At 67.3% G+C, this 21,497-nt stretch overlaps 1 protein-coding gene across 4 annotated transcripts; it reads left to right on the top strand.

Moving 5' to 3' along the window:
• Positions 1-2,355: 2,355 nt before the first annotated feature.
• On the top strand, positions 2,356-20,603 carry LOC120388881 (B9 domain-containing protein 2-like). Of its 4 annotated transcripts, none has more exons than XM_039510978.1 (9): positions 2,356-2,448; positions 3,087-3,178; positions 4,319-4,444; positions 17,117-17,274; positions 17,621-17,738; positions 18,285-18,362; positions 18,780-18,930; positions 19,424-19,577; positions 20,289-20,601. In XM_039510978.1, exons 2-9 carry the CDS (start codon positions 3,091-3,093, stop codon positions 20,445-20,447), a joined length of 1,032 nt encoding a protein of 343 aa, XP_039366912.1. In that variant the 5' UTR covers positions 2,356-2,448; positions 3,087-3,090; the 3' UTR covers positions 20,448-20,601. The 4 variants fall into 4 exon arrangements, with proteins under 4 accessions (XP_039366912.1, XP_039366915.1, XP_039366913.1 ...); XM_039510979.1 differs by lacking the exon at positions 2,356-2,448 and adding an exon at positions 2,459-2,513 and having other exon boundaries at positions 20,289-20,602; XM_039510977.1 differs by lacking the exon at positions 2,356-2,448 and adding an exon at positions 11,264-11,933 and having other exon boundaries at positions 3,093-3,178; positions 20,289-20,603.
• Positions 20,604-21,497: the final 894 nt, after the last annotated feature.

Here is a 21,497-nt window from a genome sequence, read left to right as displayed (position 1 = left end):
CACTGGGTTAACGAGGGGAGGGGAGAGGGAGTTTGCTGGGACACAGGACTGGGGAGGGACTCGGGACCCCGGCCGATGGCCTGGAGGATGGAGACCCCAGCGACTGGTGACCTGGTGACCCGGAGACCCAGCTCAGGAGTCGCAGCCGGTTCTGGCCAGTGGGGGGACAATGGGCTGCGGGGAGAGGACCCTGGTGACCTGACCAGCCGGCTCCAGCCAGAGGGGGGCTGAGAGGAAAGGAGACCCAGGCGACCCTGTTTACCCAGAGAGAAGCCAATGGACAGAGGCGGGGCCTGGGGCTGGGGGTCTCAGCTGCCCAGCTGGGAGCAGGGGGGCTCAGGGCTGGAGGGGGGAGCAGGCAGAGCCCACCTGGCTGCAGGGGGACTGGGATGTGCTGGGCTGAGGGAGGCCAGGCCTGAGGCCTTGAGAGTTTCCTGTGCTGGGTTCAACTCTCAATAACCCTCCAGTTTTATGCTGGCTGAGAGTCGCTCCTGGCTAGAGAGCAGGGGTGGCTCCAGGCCCCAGCATGCCAAGCGCGTGCTTGGGGCGGCTGCCGCGGGGGGGCGCTCTGCCGGTCGCCAGGAGGGCGGCATGCGGCTCCGCTGGACCTCCCGCAGGCGTCCCTGCAGAGGGTCCGCTGGTCCCGCGGCTTCGGTGGAGCATCCGCAGGCATGTCTCCGGGAGGTCCACCGGAGCTGCAGGACCGGCGACCGGCAGAGCGCCCCCCCCCCCCGCGGCGAAATGGCTAGAGCTGCCCCTGCTAGCGATCAGGGGGCATCAACCCCTTCGGGGGCGGAGGCCCCAGGGGCCCAGAGCGAGGGGACTCCCTGAGGGCCCCACGGCAGACAGACGCGCTGAGGCTCCGAGAGGTGCGGCTCCGGGAGGTGGAGGGGCCTGACCCCGAGGGAGAGTGGCCCCCCGAGAAGGGCTGTCGCACTGAAGGGGGCACCCCCCATGGACCGCATGGGGCCACGAGTGGGCACGATCTGTGAGTCCGTGTGTCACGGAGTGTGGGGGAGTCCAGCCCTGCACCCCTCTTCCTGGGACCCACAGTGACTCTCAGCCAGCCAGTAAAACAGAAGGTTTATTGGACACAGGAACGCAGGATACAGCCCAGCTTGTGGGCACAGCCAGGACCCCTCAATCTGGTCCTTCTGGGGGTGCAGGGAGCTTAGTCCCCAGCTTGGGATTCCCTGCACTGCACCCCCCAGCCCCAAACCGAAACTGACCCACCCTCTCCACTCGGCTCCCTGCCTTTGTCCAGCTTCCCGGGCAAAGGTGTCGACCTCCCCTCCCCCCTGCCTAGCTCAGGTTACAGGCTCAGGTCCTGTCCCTCACCTAACGTCCTCCCCGGCTCTCCCATCCCCCACGCAGACAGCCCCTACTGCATCACACCGTGACACTATCCCGGCTCTGGGAGGGCAGTGGGGTCTAGTGGTTAGAGCAGGGGGCGCTGGGAGCCAGGACTCCTGGGTTCTCTCCCCAGCTCTGGGAGGGGAGTGGGGGCTAGTGGTTAGAGCGGGGGGGCTGGGAGCCAGGACTCCTGGGTTCTCTCCCCGGCTCTCCCATCCCCCACACAGACAGCCCCTACTGCATCACACCGTGACATTATCCCGGCTCTGGGAGGGGAGTGGGGGCTGGTGGTTAGAGCAGGGGGGGTTGGGAGCCAGGACTCCTGGGTTCTCTGCCCGGCTCTGGGAGGGGAGTGGGGGCTGGTGGTTAGAGCAGAGGGGGCTGGGAGCCAGGACTCCTGGGTTCTCTCCCCAGCTCTGGGAGGGGAGTGGGGGCTGGTGGTTAGAGCAGGGGGCCTGGGAGCCAGGACTCCTGGGTTCTCTCCCCAGCTCTGGGAGCAGAGTGGGGGCTGGTGGTTAGAGCAGGGGGCCTGGGAGCCAGGACTCCTGGGTTCTCTCCCTGTGTCTGCAGGCTCGGGGGAGGGGGCAGAGCCGGGGGTTGAGCAGGGAGCCCCCCCAGCACATGGGAAAGTTGGTGCCTGTCGGGGCCCAGACAAGGAGCCCCCGGCTGCCCCCCCCCACTAGCTCAACCATCAGCTCTGGGCTGCCGGGGGAGGTCCCTGGGGGTGGGGCTGAGCTCCGCCCCTGGCGCTCCCACCATGCCCAGCCCCGCCCCCCGGCTGTCAATCTCTCTGCCCTTCCCAAGATGGCTGCCGCAGGGCTTTGTCCCCGCCCAGTAGAGGCGGCCCCGTCCTTTCATGACCCACCCAACATGGCGCCGCCCGCACGATGACTTTCATTTGCCCCACTCAAGATGGCCGCGACCCTCGCTCCCCCTCCCGCCTTCCTGGGCGGGACTTCCGCCCTAACGTCGTCACGTGCCCCGTCCGCCAGCGAATCCGGCTTCGGCGTTGGGCAGGGGCTCGCGCCCGCGGTTGCCGTGGCAGCGGCGGGAGCGGCGGCTGGAGACGAGGCCGGGGCGGGGGGTCGCTAGCGGGTCTGTAGCGCCCGGGGAGCGGCGCAGTGCGCATGCGCGCGGTGGCTCCCAACCCCCCTCCACGGGTGCGAGCGGTGGCGGGTACCCGCGGCCCCCTCCCCGCCCGGCGATGCCGCCACCTCGGGGGCGAGCCGGTCGGCAGCGCACAGCAACGCTGAGCCCCGCGCGGGCAGGGCTGGGGCCGGACGCCTGGGTTCTCTCCCCGACTGGGGGGGGGGCTGGGGGCCGGACGCCTGGGTTCTCTCCCCGACTCGGGGGGCCGGACGCCTGGGTTCTCTCCCCGACTCGGGGGGGCCGGACGCCTGGGTTCTCTCCCCGACTCGGGGGGGCCGGACGCCTGGGTTCTCTCCCCGACTCGGGGGGGCCGGACGCCTGGGTTCTCTCCCCGACTCGGGGGGGCCGGACTCCTGGGTTCCCTCCCCGACTCGGGGGGGCCGGACGCCTGGGTTCTCTCCCCGACTCGGGGGGGCCGGACGCCTGGGTTCTCTCCCCGACTCGGGGGGGCCGGACGCCTGGGTTCTCTCCCCGACTCGGGGGCGGGGGGAGAGTGGGGGTTGGTGGTCAGAGCAGGGGGGGCTGGGGGCCGGACGCCTGGGTTCCGTTTCTAACCCCCCCCCTTTGTTCTCCCCCTGCTGCAGGCCCATGGCCGAGGTGCACCTCATCGGGCAGATCGTGGGGGCCAGCGGCTTCCCCAGCAGCAGCCTCTTCTGCAAGTGGGGAATCCACACAGGTCAGCCGGGCCCCCGGGTCTGGGGAAAGCGCTGCAGAGGCCAGAGGCTGATCCGGGGGCTGGGAGCCAGGACTCCTGGGTTCTCTCCCCGGCTCTAGGAGGGGAATGGGGGCTGGTGGTTAGAGCAGGGGGGACTGGGAGCCAGGACTCCTGGGTTCTCTCCCTGGCTCTGGGAGGGGAGTGGGGGCTGGTGGTTAGAGCAGGGGGGGCTGGGAGCCAGGACTCCTGGGTTCTCTCCTGGCTCTGGGAGGGGAGTGGGGGCTGGTGGTTAGAGCAGGGGGGCTGGGAGCCAGGACTCCTGGGTTCTCTCCCCGGCTCTGGGAGGGGAGTGGGGGCTGGTGGTTAGAGCAGGGGGGGCCGGGAGCCAGGACTCCTGGGTTCTATCCCGGCTCTGGGAGGGGAGTGGGGGGCTGTGACGAAGTGGGACTGTTCGTACTGGGGGCTGGGTACAGATCCTAAGTTTCTAGCAGCAAAAGGCCATGCTGCCAAATGCCTGACGTTCTGTCTCCTAGCAACGGATGGCCGGGCCCCTCCCTGCAAAGGTGCTGGCTAAAGGTGTTGGAGACAAAGGGGTCAGGTGACCTCCTGGCCCGGGAAAGAAGCTGAGCAGAGAGGAGGGGCCGGGGGGGGGGGGCAGACTGGAGCTGGCTGGGCAAAGGAGGGGAAGCACAGACAGGGCTCTGATCCCCGACGGGGGGCCCCAAGATGGACCTAACCGGGGGGATCCTGTTATCTGTGCCTGCAAGACCTGTCCTGGACTGTGTTCCTGTCGTCTAAATAAACCCTCTGCTTTACTGGCTGGCTGAGAGTCCTGGTGAATCGCAGGGAGCCCGGGGGTGCAGGGCCTGACTCCCCTACACTCCGTGACGGGCTGGTGGTTAGAGCAGGGGGGCTGGGAGCCAGGACTCCTGGGTTCTCTCCCCAGCCCTGGGAGGGGAGTGGGGGCTGGTGGTTAGAGCATGAGGCTGGGAGCCAGGACTCCTGGGTTCCATCCCGGCTCTGGGAGGGGAGTGGGGGCTGGTGGTTAGAGCAGGGGGGGCTGGGAGCCAGGACTCCTGGGTTCTCTCCCCGGCTCTCACGTGCTCCCTTCCTGAAGTTTCTGCCCCCTCACTGACTGCGCTCTCTGCCCGCCCCCCCCAGGTGGCGCCTGGAAGCTGCTCTCCGGCCTGCGGGAGGGGCAGACGCAGGTGGATCACCCCCAGCTGGGCGATGTGGCCTACTGGTCCCACCCCATCGACGTGCACTTTGCCACCAAGGGGCTGCAGGGTAAGTTCTGCCCGTGGTGGGTTCCAGCCCCGGTGTCCGCTGGGCTGGTGGCCCAGGAGCTGGGGGGAGGCCACGGGTTCCAGACAGGAGCTGGGGGGGCAGGAAGCCCTGGCGTGGGGGGGCAGGGCCAGGGAAGGCAGCGCTGGCTCGGGGCGGGGCGGAAGGCAGCCCTGGCCAGGCATGAATTAATTTCTCTCAGTGGAAGGAATTTCCCCCCAGTTGTGTGAGACACCAGAGGCTGTTTGTTGTCCAGTCCCGTCTCCCCTGGGGCTTTTCTTCCCCTCCCGTTGGCCCCGCCTGAGCTGGGGGTGGGACCAGGGTAGGGGGCAGAGCCCAGGTGGGGCAGGCGCAGCCGTCTGTCCCCCCCGCTTCCGGAAGCTCCTTAGGTCCCCGGCTGCAGAAGTGTCCCCCCGATGGAGAAAGGCTGGTGGCTCCCATCTGGCCCCGGGGCAGGACTGGCTGGCTTGGGGGCAGGGCATGGGGCAGGGGCACCCGGCTTGCAGAGTGGGGCTGGGCACTGACGGGTCCCCTCTCTCTCGCTGCCAGGCTGGCCCAAACTGCACGTGCAGGTCTGGCACCAGGACCCCTTCGGGCGCAGGGAGCTCTACGGCTACGGCTTCTGCCACGTGCCGTGCAGCCCGGGCTGGCATGCGCTGGCCTGTGTCACCTGGCAGCCCCTGGGCTCGTGGCAGGAGCGGCTCTCCCAGCTCTTTGTGGGCGGGGGGCCCCAGCTGCTGAACAGCGACCTGATCTACACGGGGGCCGACCGGTACCGCCTGCAGACCGTCGCCGCGGGCACCGTGCACCTGGAGCTGGGCGTGCTGCTGCGCCACTTCGCCCGCTACGGGGTGGAGTGCTAGGGAGCGGACAGGCCCCCGCCGCGGGCTGGGTGCTGTACGGACCCCCTGGCGCGGGGCGGGGCACTAGAGAGCAGGCAGACCCCCACCATGGGCTGGGTGCTGTACGGACCCCCCGCTGTGGGGCGGGGCTCTAGGGAGCGGGCAGACCCCCACCACAGGCTGGGTGCTGTACGGACCCCCCGCTGTGGGGCGGGACTCTAGGGAGCAGGCAGACCCCCACCGCGGGGTGGGTGCTGTACGGACCCCCCACTGTGGGGCAGGGCTCTAGGGAGCGGGCAGGCCCCCGCCTCGGGCTGGGTGCTGTACGGACCCCCCGCTGTGGGGAGGGGCTCTAGGGAGCAAGCAGACCCCCACCACAGGCTGGGTGCTGTACAGACCCCCTGGCGCTGGGCGGGACTCTAGGGAGCCGTCAGACCCCCGCCAACGGCTGGGTGCTGAACGGACCTGCCGTGGGCGGCTCTAGGGAGCGGGCAGGCCCCCCGCTGCGGGCTGGGTGCTGTACGGACCCCCTGGCGCTGGGCGGGCCTCTAGGGAGCGGTCAGACCCCCACCATGGGCTGGGTGCTGTACGGACCCCCTGGTGTGGGGCAGGGCTCTAGGGAGCGGGCAGGCCCCCCGCCGCGGGCTGGGTGCTGTACGGACCCCCCGCTGTGGGGCGGGGCTCTAGGGAGCAAGCAGACCCCCACCATGGGCTGGGTGCTGTACAGACCCCCTGGCGCGGGGCGGGGCTCTAGGGAGTGGGCAGACCCCCACCACAGGCTGGGTGCTGTACGGACCCCCCGCTGTGGGGAGGGGCTCTAGGGAGCAAGCAGACCCCCACCACAGGCTGGGTGCTGTACAGACCCCCTGGCGCTGGGCGGGACTCTAGGGAGCCGTCAGACCCCCGCCGTGGGCTGGGTGCTGCACGGACCCCCTGCCGTGGGGCGGGGCTCTAGGGAGTGGGCAGGCCCCCCGCTGCGGGCTGGGTGCTGTACGGACCCCCTGGCGCGGGGCGGGGCTCTAGGGAGTGAGCAGACCCCCACCATGGGCTGGGTGCTGTACGGACCCCCCGCTGTGGGGTGGGGCTCTAGGGAGCGGGCAGACCCCCACCACGGGCTGGGTGCTGTACGGACCCCCTGGTGTGGGGCGGGGCTCTAGGGAGCGGACAGGCCCCCACCGTGGGGTGGGTGCTGTACGGACCCCCTGGTGTTGGGTGGGACTCTAGGGAGCGGGCAGGCCCCCCGCTGTGGGCTGGGTGCTGTACGGACCCCCTGGTGTGGGGCAGGGCTCTAGGGAGTGGCAGACCCCCTGCCGTGGGGTGGAGCGCTAGGGAGTGGGAGGCCCCCCACTGCGGGCTGGGTGCTGCACGGACCCCCTGGCGCTGGGCAGGACTCTAGGGAGTGAGCAGACCCCCACCATGGGCTGGGTGCTGTACGGAGCCCCCGCTGTGGGGCGGGGCTCTAGGGAGTGGGCAGACCCCCACCACGGGCTGGGTGCTGTACGGACCCCCTGCCGTGGGGCGGGGCTCTAGGGGTCTGCACAGATCCTCTCCCTGCTGCGGGTGTGGTGCTGGGGCAGCCCTTGGATCCGGGAGGGTCACAGCAAAGCCTCCCCCCCCATTTGGTGCCCCCAGACCCTTTCCCAGTGTGGACATTTCAGCTGCTTCATGTGGCTCTTTTGGAAGAACTGGGAGTGCAGGGGGGCTGGCCTGGGGCCCTGAGCCCTTTCCCCTCTGGGGGGCTGGTTTCAGTCTGTTTCACGGATGGGGGGGGGCAGGACGTCTGGGTTCTTTCCCCTGCTCTGCCATTGACCCTGATGACCGGAGCTGGTCCCGGTGCCCTCTGGGGGTTGGGCGGGTGCCTGCAGCGCTGTCCGTGGGGGGCTCAGCCCCGGGGCGGGGGGGAATCGGACCCATCACTGGCTCCATGGGGAGCGCTGGGGGCTGGCGGGGGGGCAGGAGCCCCCTTGGCCTCCTGCTCCCCAAAGAGCTGCCCCGTCTCTCTCCCTGCCCCCCATTGAACAAACCCCCCTTTATATAAAGATCCTTTTGCACTAACGCTTTTCCGAGAGTTTCTCTTCTCCCCACCCACCCCGGGTCGCCATGGTGACCTCTGCAGCAAAGGATTGTGGGGGTGTAGCTGCGGGCCGGTGGGGGGGGGCCGTTGACGGGGGCGGAGAAACGTAATCAGCGATTGCCCCCTGCATGGCGTTCGTTCCCGTCCCAGCCTGCCGCCCCCCCGAAGTGCCTTAGCCTGTGGAACTCACTGCCACAAGGGCTGAGCGGGGTGGGCGCTCCGTGAGCGCAGACCAGCCAGCGGGAGGGTGACGATATCCCCAGGAGGGGATGAGTCTCCCCTGCCCCCAGCTCCCGGGGTGGGGGGCAGGTGGCTCTCGGCCCGTCGGGGGGCCCTAGCTCCCGCTCTGCCCCCCCCTCGGGCAAAGCTGGAGACGTGTCCCCAAGCTGCTGTTCCAGCGTCGCCCCAGCAGAGGGCGCCCCTGGCCCATGTGTGTCCCCGCATCGAGCCTGGCCGGGAGGGGCCCATGTCTGCTCCAGTTAATACCCCCCCCCGCCCCCGCCGTCCTCTGGCTCCCTCCGGTGTGACGGATGGGCCCGGACCCCCCCATCCGGCTGCTTGGCGTTGTTCTCCCTTCGGGCGCCAGGCCAGGCCGGGCTGGATCAGCAGGGGGCTGCGGGTCGGGAGTGAGGGGCACTGGCAGAGCTGGGGGGACCAGGGCTGGGCTAGCAGGGGCTGCGGGTCGGGAGTGAGGGGCACCGGCAGAGCTGGGGGGACCAGGGCTGGGCTAGCAGGGGCTGCGGGTCGGGAGTGAGGGGCACCGGCACAGCTGGGGAGGCCAGGGCTGGGCTAGCAGGGGCTGCGGGGTTGAGAGTGAGGGGCCCTGGCAGAGCTGGGGGGAGCAGGGCTGGGCTAGCAGGGGCTGCGGGTCGGGAGTGAGGGGCACCGGCAGAGCTGGGGGGGCCAGGGCTGGGCTAGCAGGGGCTGCGGGTCGGGAGTGAGGGGCACCAGGGCTGGGCTAGCGGGGGGGTACAGATTAGAACCCAGGAGTCCTGACTCCCGCCCCCCTGTTCCTAGCTCTGGCCGCAGCCTCCCTGGCTGACTGGTGCAATTTGTGGCCTGTTGGAGCCAGTGTCTGATGCCAACTTGGCTCCAGGCCGGTGCCCACCTGCAGCCAGCTGCCGCTCCCCTGCCCGCTGACCTGAATGGCCCCCCCCGGCTCTTACCTCCGCCCGGCCTAATCGGGGGTGAAATTCCAGGAAGGGCTGGTGGGAGCCGTCCCGGAAGCCTCCGTGCCAGCGCCGGCTCTTCCTGGCAGGTGGGTCCGGCCGTCACCCCTGCCAAGGGCCCCCGCTGAGCTGGGGCTCGTTAACCCTCCTGCTCCGGCCGGCTCCGCGGCGAATCCTGCTAACGGGGCAGCGTCCCGGCCCGGAGCCGGGAGCGCTCACCCTCCAGACGGGACGCAGCTCGTTCGCTGCCCCGCGGACAGGAAGCCGGACTCCTGGGTTCTCTGGGAGCGGAGGGGGGGCTAGCGGTAAGATCGGGAGCTGGGAGTCAGGACTCCTGGGTTCTCTGGAAGTGGAAGGGGGGGCTAGCGGTAAGATCGGGAGCTGGGAGTCAGGACTCCTGGGTTCTCTGGAAGCGGAGGGGGGGCTAGCGGTAAGATCGGGAGCTGGGAGTCAGGGCTCCTGGGTTCTCTGGAAGCGGAGGGGGGGCTAGCGGTAAGATCGGGAGCTGGGAGTCAGGACTCCTCGGTTCTCTCCCCAGCTCTGGGGGGGAACATGGCCGTTTAGAGCAAGGGGCGGATAATTCCCCCGGCGGAGGGGCTGAGCTGAGACCCGTCGCATTCATTCCGCATCCCGCCAGCGTCTCTCCCTGGAGTCCCAAGCCCTTTGAGGGCAGCGTCTCATCGGTTGCCCTCTCCTCCCACTGCTGGGAGACAGGCGGAGGGGAAACTGAGGCACTGAGTGGGGCAGGGACTCACCTGAGGCCGTGTTGCGGATCGGCGCCAGAGCCGGGAGTAAAACGGGGGGCCCCGGGGTCCCGTCCGGCTCTCCTGGACTGGCAGGCCCAGGGCTCTGGCTCCATCTCCCCTGAGCTCAGAGCAGCTGCAGTTCAGGTGCTCGCCAGCAGGGGGCGCCCGAGCAGCAGTTTTGGGGTGTCCCCGTTTGCCTAGTGGGAGTTGCTTGCTAGACACGAGGGAGCATTGGGGTGACCTGGAGGCCCCCAGCCCAGGAATGTGGGGGTTGGGGGGAGCCCTCTGGACTCCATGACTTTGGTACACAGCTGGGTGCCAGGACTCCTGGGTTCTATCCCAGGCTCTGGGAGGGGTAGGGTCTAGTGGTTAGAGCCAGGGAGGTTTGGCACTAGGAGTCCAGACTCCTGGGTTCCATTCCCAGATTTGTCACTGATTCACTCTGTGACCTTAGGAAAGTCGCTGACCTGCTGCAAGCCTCAGTTTCCCCATGTGACTCGTGCTTTGTGATGGGCTAGTGGAGGCTTGTGAGGATGTTTGATAATGTCCGGGGGCCTGGGATTGAAAGGCAGAGGGATGGAACCCAGCTGCTTGCTACCTGAGCTAATAGAAAATCCTCATCACTGCCTGCAGTACAGGGCATCTGACACGCAGCCAGAGGGCAGCAGAGCTGGGGCTGAGCAGTACAAACACAGCCCAGGGATCTGGGTTCAAATGGGAAGCAACTTCCCCACCCCAGTGGAGAACCACTAGGCTGCTCCCCCTACCCTGAGGGAAACTGGTGAGGTCTTTGCTCCTGGCTGTGTGTCATATGCTCTATAGTGGCCACAGCTAATGGGGATTCTCCCTTCATTCGGGGAGGGGGCTGGGAGTTTGGAGCAGGTGGATTTGAATTCCTCCCCTTTCCCTCATCTGGCTTTGGGCCTTCCCCAGCTCGGATCCAGCCAGTACATGATACCAGCGCCGAGCCCCTGCCCTGTCGCAGAGCCGATGGGCCCGGCTTGGGGTCCACATTCCAGCTGTCTGCTCCCCGTGTAGACCCCAGTTCCTGAAGCCCCCCACCTTTCTGCAGTGGGGCGGTGGGTGAACTCCCTTTTCTGGTGTTCCTGGCTGGGCGGCGCTGGGTGGGGGGGGGCCCTGTGCATCCGCAGAGCAGGACCTGGGCATAGGCCGGGCAGCTCTGAGGCGACAGCGGCTGCTTTGAGTGGGAGGCAAAGAGGCAGCGCCGGGGCGGGCTCGGGGCAGGGAGCTGAGCGAATGCCACAGGCCCCAGAGGAGATGGGGGTAAATTCTGTTTGCCCTCATCCAGCATCGCCGCCCCCAAACATTCAAAAATCACGAGTCAGGCTCACCAAAAATCACGAGATTGGCTTTAAAATCATGAGATTCAGTGAAACTCCTGGGGTGGGGGGGGAGTGTCTGTTTGCCGTCTGCTTCCCGAGGGTGCCCTGGGATCACGTTTTGCAGCTCTCTGCCCAGCCACGAGGGCTAGAAACGGACTTTTCCTTTAAGAACAAAGGCTGCAACCCTCACGTCTCCCCTTGACTCCGGGAGCTGGGGCTTTAAGAAACAGGACCCGTGACACAGTCAGGAGAGGGGGCGGCACGGGGCGGGGGCGCGCGAGCAAAGGGGCTGGGGGCTGGCTCGGCTCAGCTCCCCTCTGGAGACACCAGGCCCCAGAGCAGGGGCGGGGGTGGGACAGACAGCAGGGGGAGGAGAGGGAAGAAGGGATGGAGAGAAGGGAACAGTGCCAGACTGTGGCCGGGGGACGGAAGGAAGGGGAGAGGGAGGGAGGGAGGGAGCGGGAGGAGGCGGAAGGGGGGAGCGTGGAAGCGGAGGGCAAGGAAGAGAGGGGGCGGGAGGAGGAGGGGAGGGCGACGGCGAGGGGAGCTCCGTGGAACTGGCCGTGCCCCGCCGGGCTCCCCCCGCCCGTGCTCATTTCCTGGGTGGAGCTGGGCTAGGCAGAGGCAAAAGCCTTTAAAACCCTCCAGCCCCAGCTCGCCGGAGCCAGCAGGTCCCAGCAAGCGCCGAGGAGCCGAGCGGGGAGCGGGTGGAATCCGTCCGGCGGGCCTGGCCCCTGGCCAGCCCCACGTTTCGATGAGCCCTGCGGGCCGCACGCCAGGCTGAGCCCCGCACGCCCGAGGAGTGGGCCGGGCCGGCGCGTGGCCCATGGACCTGGCCGGCAGCCGGCGCCGTCGCTGGGGTTCCCTCCGGCTGCTGCGGGCCGGGATCCCCGGGGCCAGGAGCTAGGCTGCCCCCCCCGCCCCAGCCTCGGGCAGGCAGCTGCTTGTCGCCGCGGGGGCCCCCTGCCCGCCATGGGGCCGCTCTTCCTCTTCCTGCTCGCCCTGGCGCGGCCCTGGGCGAGCCAGGCCCTGTCCACCTGCAAGACCATCGACATGGAGCTGGTGAAGCGGAAGCGGATCGAGGCGATTCGCGGGCAGATCCTCAGCAAGCTGCGGCTGGACAGCCCGCCCCAGGTGGAGGGGGGGGACGCCGCCCTGCTCCGCCTGCCCGAGGAGGTGATGTCGCTCTACAACAGCACCCGCGAGATGGCGCGGGACATGGCCCGCCAGCAGGAGGCGGCGAAGCCGCGCGAGAGCCCCCAGGACGAGTACTACGCCAAGGAGGTGCACAAGTTCTCCATGCTGCCGGTGAAGGACGGTGAGACACCGGGGGGGGGGGCCAGGACTCCTGGGTTCTGTCCCCAGCTCTGGGAGGGGAGTGGGGGCTAGTGGTTAGAGCAGGGGGGTGGGAGCCAGGACTCCTGGGTTCTGTCCCCAGCTCTGGGAGGGGAGTGGGGGCTAGTGGTGAGAGCAGGGGGTGGGAGCCAGGACTCCTGGGTTCTGTCCCCAGCTCTGGGAGGGGAGTTGGGTCTGGGGCAGGGGCTGGAAGCCAGGACTCCTGAGTCCTATTTCTGGTTCTGCCACTGATACCCTGCATGACTCAGGGGTGGAGCCAGGACTCCTGGGTTCTGTCCCCAGCTCTGGGAGGGGAGTTGGGTCTGGGGCGGGGCCTGGTGTGAGCCCGTTGGTGCTGAAGGAGCTCACAGTGGGGGTGGACTGAGGTGTCTGGGCTTCAGCTTCTCTTTCTGCTTGATGGGAGAAGAACAGACGCTCCCAGGGCGGGCGAAGCATCTGCTGAGGGCCCTGAGATCTGCACCCAGCACGCGCTGGATGTGGGCACTGGGTCCTTACCAGGCAGAGTTAGCGGCACAGGGCAGTGCTAGTCTGGATCAGAGCAGGCCCATCTACCCCCGGTATCCTGTCTCTACTAGATAATGACGGGATAACCTTTCCCCAGGGCGAGTCCCTTCCTGACCCTGCAGGTTAGAGGGCAGCCGATGCCCTGAAGCATGAGTGTCCATGGCTGTGCTGGGTACTGCTTAAACCTCAGCAGTCCCCAGCTGGCTCTGCTCGTTCTCCACATAAATGTGCCACCTTGTCTGGCTCCTGCTGAGCCCTGGGCCTCACTGGGACCCAGTGACAGTGAGTTCCACAGGCTAATGCCATGGGATGGATAAACAATGTCCTTTAATCTGCTGTGAATTTTTCCATTCTTTCAGCTTCATAGAATTACTCTTTATTATGTGTGTGATGGGAGCACTTAGACCCCGGCCGAGATCGGGGCCCCGTCGGGCCGGGCGCCGCCCAGACCCCGGCCGAGATCAGGGCCCCGTCGGGCCGGGCGCCGCCCAGACCCTGACTGAGATCAGGGGCCTGGCTCTCAATCACGCTCGGGTTCCTCTGGGGTGGCATCAGCCTCTGAGAGTCCCCCCCATGCAGAGGCCTCCCAAGATGGTGTGCAGCTGGCATACAGGCTCTGCTCCCAGCCCTGGCCTAGGGGGTGGATCGGGGGGGTGGCCGGAGCACACTGCAAAGTGGCTATTTTCTGCCCTCCAGGGTCCATGGGGCAGAGCGTGAATTAGAGCAGCCCTGAGGCTGCTGTAACTGGGCAGGTTCCCACCATGCAGAGTGCAAAGTGTTAAAGCCCCCTTAACCCCTCCTGCAGAGTCAGGGAGCAGAGACCCCATGGGCCTGTCCTGTCCAGAGGTTCCTGCCCCCAAAGCAGGATTAGCTGGTGGAACTCACTGCCACTAGATCTCTGGGGCCGGGAGCGGAGCCCAGCTGGACTTTGCTGCAGAATGAGACCCTCCAGACAGAGCAGTGGGAGTTGAACCAGAGCGGAGGATCTGGGCTGGGCTAACGGCCCCCACTCTCCAGGGCGTGAGCTAACCAGTAACGGCCAGGCCCTGGCGGGCCCGTCCCTGGCTAGTAGGGAAAGTCCCTTGTGTCTTCCTCTCAAGCAGCTGCAGCAGACGGGATACCGGGGTAGATGGGCCCCTGCTCTGACCCCGTCTGGCTGTTGCCACATGCTGAATTCTTTTAGTGCCCAAGTCTCGCGGCCTGGAGACTCGCGTGCCTGCGAACCAGAAGTTCCCAGCTGCCGCCCTGCTCCGAAGCCCGGTTCTGCCCCCGGGAGCGGTTTGCCCAGGGGAACGCGTCTGGTTCTGCCGCTGAGCCTGGAGCGTCTTATCTGGCCGTGGTGAAATGTCCCAGCCCTGCCCTGGGGCCGTGTAACTTCCCGCCTGTAATTACAGCCTGGGCCTGCCTCACTCGGCTGCTGGCTGCACGGGATGGTACGAACCCTGGGGCCCGCGGGGCTCAGCCTTGGGAGGGGCGGCAAAGGGGATCCCCCCCGACTCCATCTTCCGGCCCTGGCAGGCAGGCGCTTTCGGGCTTTCAATAGCAGGGGAGCGTTTGCCAAGTCGGAGCTGGATGCCAGCGTCTGTGCTCCCGAGGAAGAGCCGAGGGGCATTGTTGATATGTGATGTGAGCGCCCAGAAGCCTCAACCCGAACCAGGGCCCGTCGGGCCGGGCGCCGCCCAGACCCCGGCCGAGCTCGGGGCCCCGTCGGGCCGGGGATGGGGGGCAGAGGTGGGTCAGCCTGTCCCTAACGCGCTGCAGGGGGTGAGGGGCAGAGATGGGGTGAGCTCGCCTACAGGTGAAACCAATAACCGTAACTTCAGTCTGTCCGGGCATGGCAGTGGGTCTGGGGGCCAGGACTCCTGGTTCTGCCTCTGGCCGGGGTGGGACTCTGCACCGAGTCCTGGGAAGGCAGAGGGCTCTGTAGGATGAGGATCCCTGGGAGGGGAGTGGGGTCTAGGGGTTAGAGAAGGGGACCTGGGAGCCAGGATTCCTGGGTTCTGTACCCAGCTCTGCCACTGATTTGCTGGGGGATCTTGGGCAGGTCACTTCTCCTGGTCTGTGCCTCAGTTTCCCACCAGTGCCTGTGAAATTGGGGCTCGAATACTTACCCTGAAGCAGATGGGGATCTCGGGGGGGGGGCTGTGCCAGCTCTGCCATGGGAGAGGCAGGCGCCAGAGCTCAAATCTGCCCAGCACAGGCCAGGTGGCATAAAGGTCCTGTGTGGCGCTGAGCGCGGCCCGGCCCCCCGGCCCTCCAGCACGTGCTGGGAAAGTGGGGATCACTCCCCTAGCCAGCCCCTCAGCCGCAGAGCTGGGGAGAGAACCCAGGCATCCGGGCTCCCCGTCTCCCAGCTGTAACTCCTGGGCTCTGTGCCCCGCTCCCGCCTGCTCAGCCCCGCTGTCGGGTCAGGCCTTCACCCCGGCTGCGACCGTCGGCCAGGTCCTGCTGCAGCTCCGCGGCTCCCTGCGTCGCTGGGCCGTGCGCTGCCTGCGGCCGGCCCTCCCTCCCTTCTGGCTTCGCCTTCGTTCTTCCCGTGTCTTCCTTCAGGCCGTCGATTTCCCCCCCCCCCCACGCCGGTCCCTCCTTTCCCCCTGCCCCTCAGTTGCTCCTCCCCGTTGCTTCTCTTTCCCCCACCGGTTCCTCTTCCTCCCCCCCCCGCGCCGGTCCCTCCCCCCCGGCGGTTTCCCCTTTTTCATTCCTTTTCGTTTGCTCCGACTTTTCATTCTTTCCTTTCATTTTCTCTGTCACTTTCTTTCCTCTTTCCCGTTCCAGCAGCCCCCCAGTCCCACTGATCCCCTAAAGGCCCCGAGTGGTTTGTCTGGGCCTGGGAGGTGTCACCAGGATCAGCCTGGCCAGGCCTGCGGGTGGGGGCAGGGAATGGACGGCATCAAAAGCCCCTTTGATCCAAAGGGAAAACGGCTTAAAATAGCCTCTTCCTGCTGTAAAAATAGCGCCTGGGCCACTGGCCGGGGGGGCCTGGGACCGGCCTGGGGGAGGGGAGGATGCTGGGGGCAGGAAACATGGCGCGAATCCAGGGGTGTCTGGGGGGGCAGAGTGTGGCTGGGGGGTGTAGATAGGGAGAGGGGCAGGCAAAGCAGGGGGGGCAGAGGGAGGCCTGGAGTGGGTGGGGGGCAGTGTATGGAGGGGGCAGGCACTAGCTTGTGGGAGGGGAATATAAGTGGGGCAGGGAGCAGAGCACATGGCTGGGGGGGATCGTGTCCAGGTGCTTAAAATAGCCCCCCCATGTTACATTCCCTCTGCGATCCCTGCAAGGCCCTGACCCCATGGGGGGGGGTGTCTAGCTGGGGGGTTCCCTTCCCCGCTGTATTTTGATTGCATTGATTGGCTGAAAACCCACCGTCCGGGCAGAAAAGAGGAAAACAAGAAACTGCCTGAGCGTCGCCGACCGGCTGTTCCGGGGTGCCCGGCGTGTCCCCTCAGCTGCGGGGCGGTCGTGCCACAGAGCACTGGGGCGATTAGTGCTCCGTGGTAATGAGGGGTCAGGTGCTGAGTCCATGTGGGGGGTTATCCCCACCGATCCGCTCCAGAGTTAACACTTCCCACGGGCTGGTGGCTGGCGCAGAGTGGGGGGCATGGCCACAACCCCACCTCCTCCCGTGGGACTCAAATCGGATTGGTCGGGTGGCTCCAGCCCCTCCCCGTGCTGGTCCTGAGGCCAGATCACCCAGCAACCTCCAAGCAAAGGGGACGGGAGCCAGAGGAGGCCGGGGCCGGGGCGGGGAGCTGGAGTCCTGGCCTCTGAATAATGCAGCCAGAGCCGCAGGGCTGAAACCGGCGCTGGAATGATCTGGGAACCACGGGCCCCTGAGACCAACTCCCTGCCCCAGGCACAGGGTGCCCCTCCCAGGGCGGAGACGCACCCACCTCTGGGGTGGGGCATGATGGGTGTTTATACAGGGACCCCTCACCTGGTGCGGAGATGCGGCCACCTCTGGGGTGGGCCTGGCTCCACTGGATGGGGTGGTCGGGATCGGGCCCCAGCTTTCAGCCGGTGTCGGGCTGTGACAATCCCACACGGTTCTTGGCGTTTCCTCCCCTGGGGACCTGTTCAGAGCTGCCGCCGGGGTTTGCCCCCCTGTGGGTCGGGAGTGAGGGGCACCAGCAGAGCTGGGGTGGGGCAGGGCTGGGCTAGCAGGGGCTGCGGGTCGGGAGTGAGGGGCACTGGCAGAGCTGGGGGGGGGCAGAGCTGGGCTAGCAGGGGCTGCGGGTCGGGAGTGAGGGGCACCAGCAGAGCTGGGGGGAGCCCAGGGCTGGGCTGGCAGGGGCTGCGGGTCGGGAGTGAGGGGCACCGGCAGAGCTGGGGGGGCAGGGCCGGGCTGGCAGGGGCTGTGGGTCGGGAGTGAGGGGCACCGGCAGAGCTGGGGTGGGGCAGGGCTGGGCTAGCAGGGGCTGTGGGTCGGGAGTGAGGGGCACCGGCAGAGCTGGGCTGGCAGGGGCTGCGGGTTGGGAGTGAGGGGCACTGGCAGAGCTGTGGGGGGCAGGGCTGGGCTGGCAGGGGCTGCGGGTTGGGAGTGAGGGGCACTGGCAGAGCTGTGGGGGGCAGGGCTGGGCTGGCAGGGGCTGCGGGTCGGGAGTGAGGGGCATCGCGCTGCGTACTCATCCCCTGTCTCCCTGCAGCCAGCTACGCGCCCTGGGAGAAGAGCACCCGAAGCACCTTCTTCCTGTTCAACGCCTCGCAGGTGCGGGCGCAGATCAGCAGCGAGGCCCTGCTGCACCGGGCCGAGCTGCGCATGCTGCAGAAGCCGGGCACGGAGCAGCGGGTGGAGCTGTACCAGGTGCGCTGGGCCCCCGGGGCGCCAGAGGCAGTGTGGGCTCTTGGCGGGGCTAGACCAGAGGGGGCGGGGGCTACATGATATGGGCGGAGCTAGACCAGAGAGGGCGGGGCTACATGATATGGGCGGGGCTAGACCAGAGGGCGGGGCTACATGATATGGGCGGAGCTAGACCAGAGAGGGCGGGGCTACATGATATGGGTGGGGCTAGTCCTGAGAGGGTGCGGCTACATGAGACCAGAGAGGGCGGGGCTAGACCAGAGAGGGCGGGGCTAGACCAGAGGGCGGGGCTAGACCAGAGAGGGTGTCTCCCCCCCCGGCACACTGGCTCACGCCCGTCTCCCCCCAGCACTACGGGAACGGGTCCTGGCGCTACCTGGACAGTCGCGCCGTGGGGCGGGCGCCGGAGGAGGACTGGTTGGCCTTCGACGTCACCGAAGTGGTTCGCCAGTGGCTGAGTGGCCAAGGTGAGGGGGGCCCCAATCCAGGCCACACCATGTCTCCTGCTGCTCCTTTGGCACCCAGTTTCCCCTGGGACCTCCGCGGCCTGCACCCAGCACAGTGTCCTGTCCTTCTCCGTTCCCTCCAGCCCCCTGTCCCTGCGCTGGGGCGTTACCCTGCCCCCGCTATGCCCCAGTGTCACTTAGAGCTGCCTCCGGGCTGCTCTAACTTGTGCTGTTCCCCCATGGGCTCTGGGGCAGAGAACAGCCATTGTGCAGTGGGCTCTGGTGGTTAGAGCAGTGGGGGCTGGGAGCCCGGACTCCTGGGTTCTCTTCCCAGCCCTGTGAGGGGAGTGGGCTCTGGTGGGCTGGAGAAGGGGGGTCTGGGAGTCAGGACTCCTGGGTTCTCTCCCCTGCCTTGGGAGGGGGGTGGGGATTTCCTGGTTTGTGCACGGAGGTGAAGTGTTGAGGACTGGTTGTGCTGCCAGGAATCTCACCAGCAGGACCCCCGCTGGGCGCATGGGGCCGGTGGCCCCCCCCGCCCCCTTCTCACTCCCCGTTTGCCTGTTTCAGAGGTTCTGGAGATCTTTAAACTCCGCGTTCACTGCTCCTGTGAGGAACCCTGTGAGGAACTGAAAGTGATCATAGACGGTAGGACGCCTGGGTTCTCTTGCGGCTCTGGGAGGGGAGTGGGGTCTAGCGGTTAGAGCAGGGGGGCTGGGAGCCAGGACTACTGGGTTCTATCCTGGCTCTGGGAGGAGAGTGGGGTCTAGTGGTTAGAGTGTGTGGTTTGGGGGGGGGGGGGGAGCCAGGCGTCTCCGTGTGCCTCGGTTTCCTCCTGCACAGGGTGGGTCATGTGGACGAAATGCCGAGACCCCCGCCCCTGTGGCCCTTGGTCCCTGGGTATCGGCCGGAGGCCCTGAGCTGGCACGTTCCAATCGCTGGCCGGGACTCGCCTGCCTGCTGCCAGGCCCCGTGGCTGGGCCGACGGGTCCCCCGGGGTGAGCCCCAGCACTCCTCCCCCAGCCAGTCTGCCCACGCCGCTAACGGGTGGTCTGCTCCCTGAAGGCTTCGACAAGAAGCGAGGGGACCTGGGCACCGTCTCCTCCACGGCCCAGAAGCTGCCGTACGTGCTGGTGATGTCCACGCCCCTGGAGCGCGCCAGCCACCTGCAGAGCTCGCGCCGTCGCCGGGCACTGGACACCGACTACTGCTTTGGGTGAGCTGCGGCCCGGCCGGGGGAGGGGGTGCTGCCTGGGTATCGTTGTGGGGGGCAGCTCTGGGAGGGGAGTGGGGGCTGGTGGTTAGAGCAGGGGGGCTGGGAGCCAGGACTCCTGGGTTCTCTCCCCAGTTCTGGCAGGAGAGTGGAGGCTGGTGGGTCAGAGCAGGGGGGGCTGGGAGCCAGGACCCCTGAGTTCTCTCCCCAGTTCTGGGAGGGGAGTGGAGGCTGGTGGGTCAGAGCAGGGGGGCTGGGAGCCAGGACCCCTGAGTTCTCCCCCCGGCTCTGGGAGGGGAGTGGGGTCTGGTGGGTCAGAGCAGGGGGGCTGGGAGCCAGGACTCCTGGGTTCTCTCCCTGGCTCTGGGAGGGGAGTGGGGTCTGGTGGGTCAGAGCAGGGGGGCTGGGAGCCAGGACTCCTGGGTTCTCTCTGGCTCTGGCTGCCTGTTCAGGGTTGGCTGGCTGGTGCGGGTGCGCTGACGGCTCTGCCCTGCAGGGCGGAGGAGAAGAATTGCTGCGTGCGACCCCTCTTCATCGACTTCCGCAAGGACCTGCAGTGGAAGTGGATCCACGAGCCCAAGGGCTACATGGCCAACTTCTGCATGGGCCCCTGCCCCTACATCTGGAGCTCCGACACCCAGTACAGCAAGGTGGGGCCCGGACGCCGGGGTTCTCTCCCTGGCACTGGGAGGGGAGGGGGGCTGGGAGCCAGGACTCCTGGGTTCTCTCGCTGGCACTGGGAGCGCAGTGGGGTCTAGTGATTAGAGCGGGGAGGTGGGGGGGTGCTGGGAGCCAGGACTCCTGGGTTCTCTCCCTGGCTCTGGGAGCGCAGTGGGGTCTAGTGATTAGAGCGGGGAGGTGGGGGGGTGCTGGGAGCCAGGACTCCTGGGTTCTCTCCCTGGCTCTGGGAGCGCAGTGGGATCTAGTGGTTAGAGCCGGGGGGCTGGGAGCCAGGGTTGGCACACAGAGTAGCCCAGTCCGGAACTGGACTCAGGAGCTGATTGGCCCAGTGTGGACCTTGGTAGGGATTCTGGGACCAGCCGGCCCCTCCTAGCTCACCCCAAGCTGCCGGCTGCCCCCAGCCTACCCCTGCCCCGGCCCCCAGCCCGGCGTGGGATCGGCCTCCCCAGGATCCAGGCGCCTCGGCACCCTCCAGCCCCGCCCAAGCTGGCTCCGCGCCTGTGCCAGGCAGGGAGGGGCTGGGCCGTAGCCAGGCTGGCATGAGCCCAGCACCGGGGGACCTGCCTGTCTGCATCTGGCGCCAATCGCCCAGCCCCTCCCTCAGGGAACAGGCCCCGTCTCCTGCTCCCGCTCCCCACCTGTCCCCGGACAGATACCGAACCGGGGCTGTTTCTCCGCAGGTCCTGGCCTTGTACAACCAGCACAACCCGGGCGCCTCGGCTGCGCCCTGCTGCGTCCCCCAGGCCCTGGCGCCTCTGCCCATCGTCTACTACGTGGGGCGCAAGCCCAAGGTGGAGCAGCTCTCCAACATGATCGTCAGCTCCTGCAAGTGCAGCTGATCGGCCCTCCCCCACGGACTCACTCCCCCTCCCCCACGAACGGGGCAGGGGGGCCTTAAACGGGGGGTTGGGACGCGTCGGAGTTTTTATTATTATTATTATTATTAATTTTTTTTGTAAATTTCCTCGGTGTTTTTGGGTATAAATTTTGAATTATTTGTAATTTAAAAAAGAAAAAGAGAATTATTTAACGAGGTTTTGTTTTGTTGTTGGTTGGATCGAAAATCCTCGGGGGGGGGGGGGCTTGAGTTACAAACGATGAGATTTCCCCTCCCCCCCAGATTAATGGGTTGCGCCGTCGCTTTAATGCAGAACCGAGGGGCGGGGCCACAGGGCACCATGGCAGCCCTCATCGAAGGCCATTGGACGACACATCGAGGTGCGGTGCCTGTGTGGACGGAATACTGTGGGAATGGGCGTGGCTAGGTGTGTCTCCGCCCCCTCTTGCAACATGGCTCCGCCTCCTCACTAGCAGGTCCTGCTTTCTGTTCGGCCGTTGATGGGGCATTGGCTTGGCAGCCGCAGGGGGCGGAACCTGTGTGTACGATGACCCCGCCCATTTTATCAGACTCCTCCCACCCACCACAGGGCCCCACCTCCTGACCCCAAGCCCCGCCCCTTCAATAGGGGAGCCCACCTTCTGCTCTACCACCTTGGCTGGGCGGGGCCCGAGGCAGACTGCATAGCTCCGCCCACTGGGTGTGACTCCGCCTCCAGCCATCTCCTCCCCCACTGCCCCTCAGAGCTGGATTCTGTGCCCCTCCCCCCCACCACTGCTGGGCTCTGCTGAGCCCCACCCCAGAGGTGGCTGCAGCTGCACACCTGGGCGAGGGAGCCCCCTTCACGTGCAGCCTCCGGGGGCGTCCCAGGCTGAGCGGAGCCCCCCCCAGCTGGGAGCCTGATGCAACGGGGAAATTGTGAAATTGTCACGTTCCTGGCCAGGCCTGTGGCCGCGACCAGCTGCTGGCGACGCAGGCTGGGCCCCTCGCAGCTTCCTGTTTGCTGATCCTGGTGCCCGCACCCGGCGCTGACGTGCCGCTGCCTCGGGGG

The sequence above is a fragment of the Mauremys reevesii genome, linkage group 22, assembly GCF_016161935.1.
Source record: "Mauremys reevesii isolate NIE-2019 linkage group 22, ASM1616193v1, whole genome shotgun sequence".
In the NCBI taxonomy this organism is placed as follows: Eukaryota; Metazoa; Chordata; order Testudines; family Geoemydidae; genus Mauremys; species Mauremys reevesii.
This window is presented reverse-complemented; position numbering and strand designations above follow the sequence as displayed.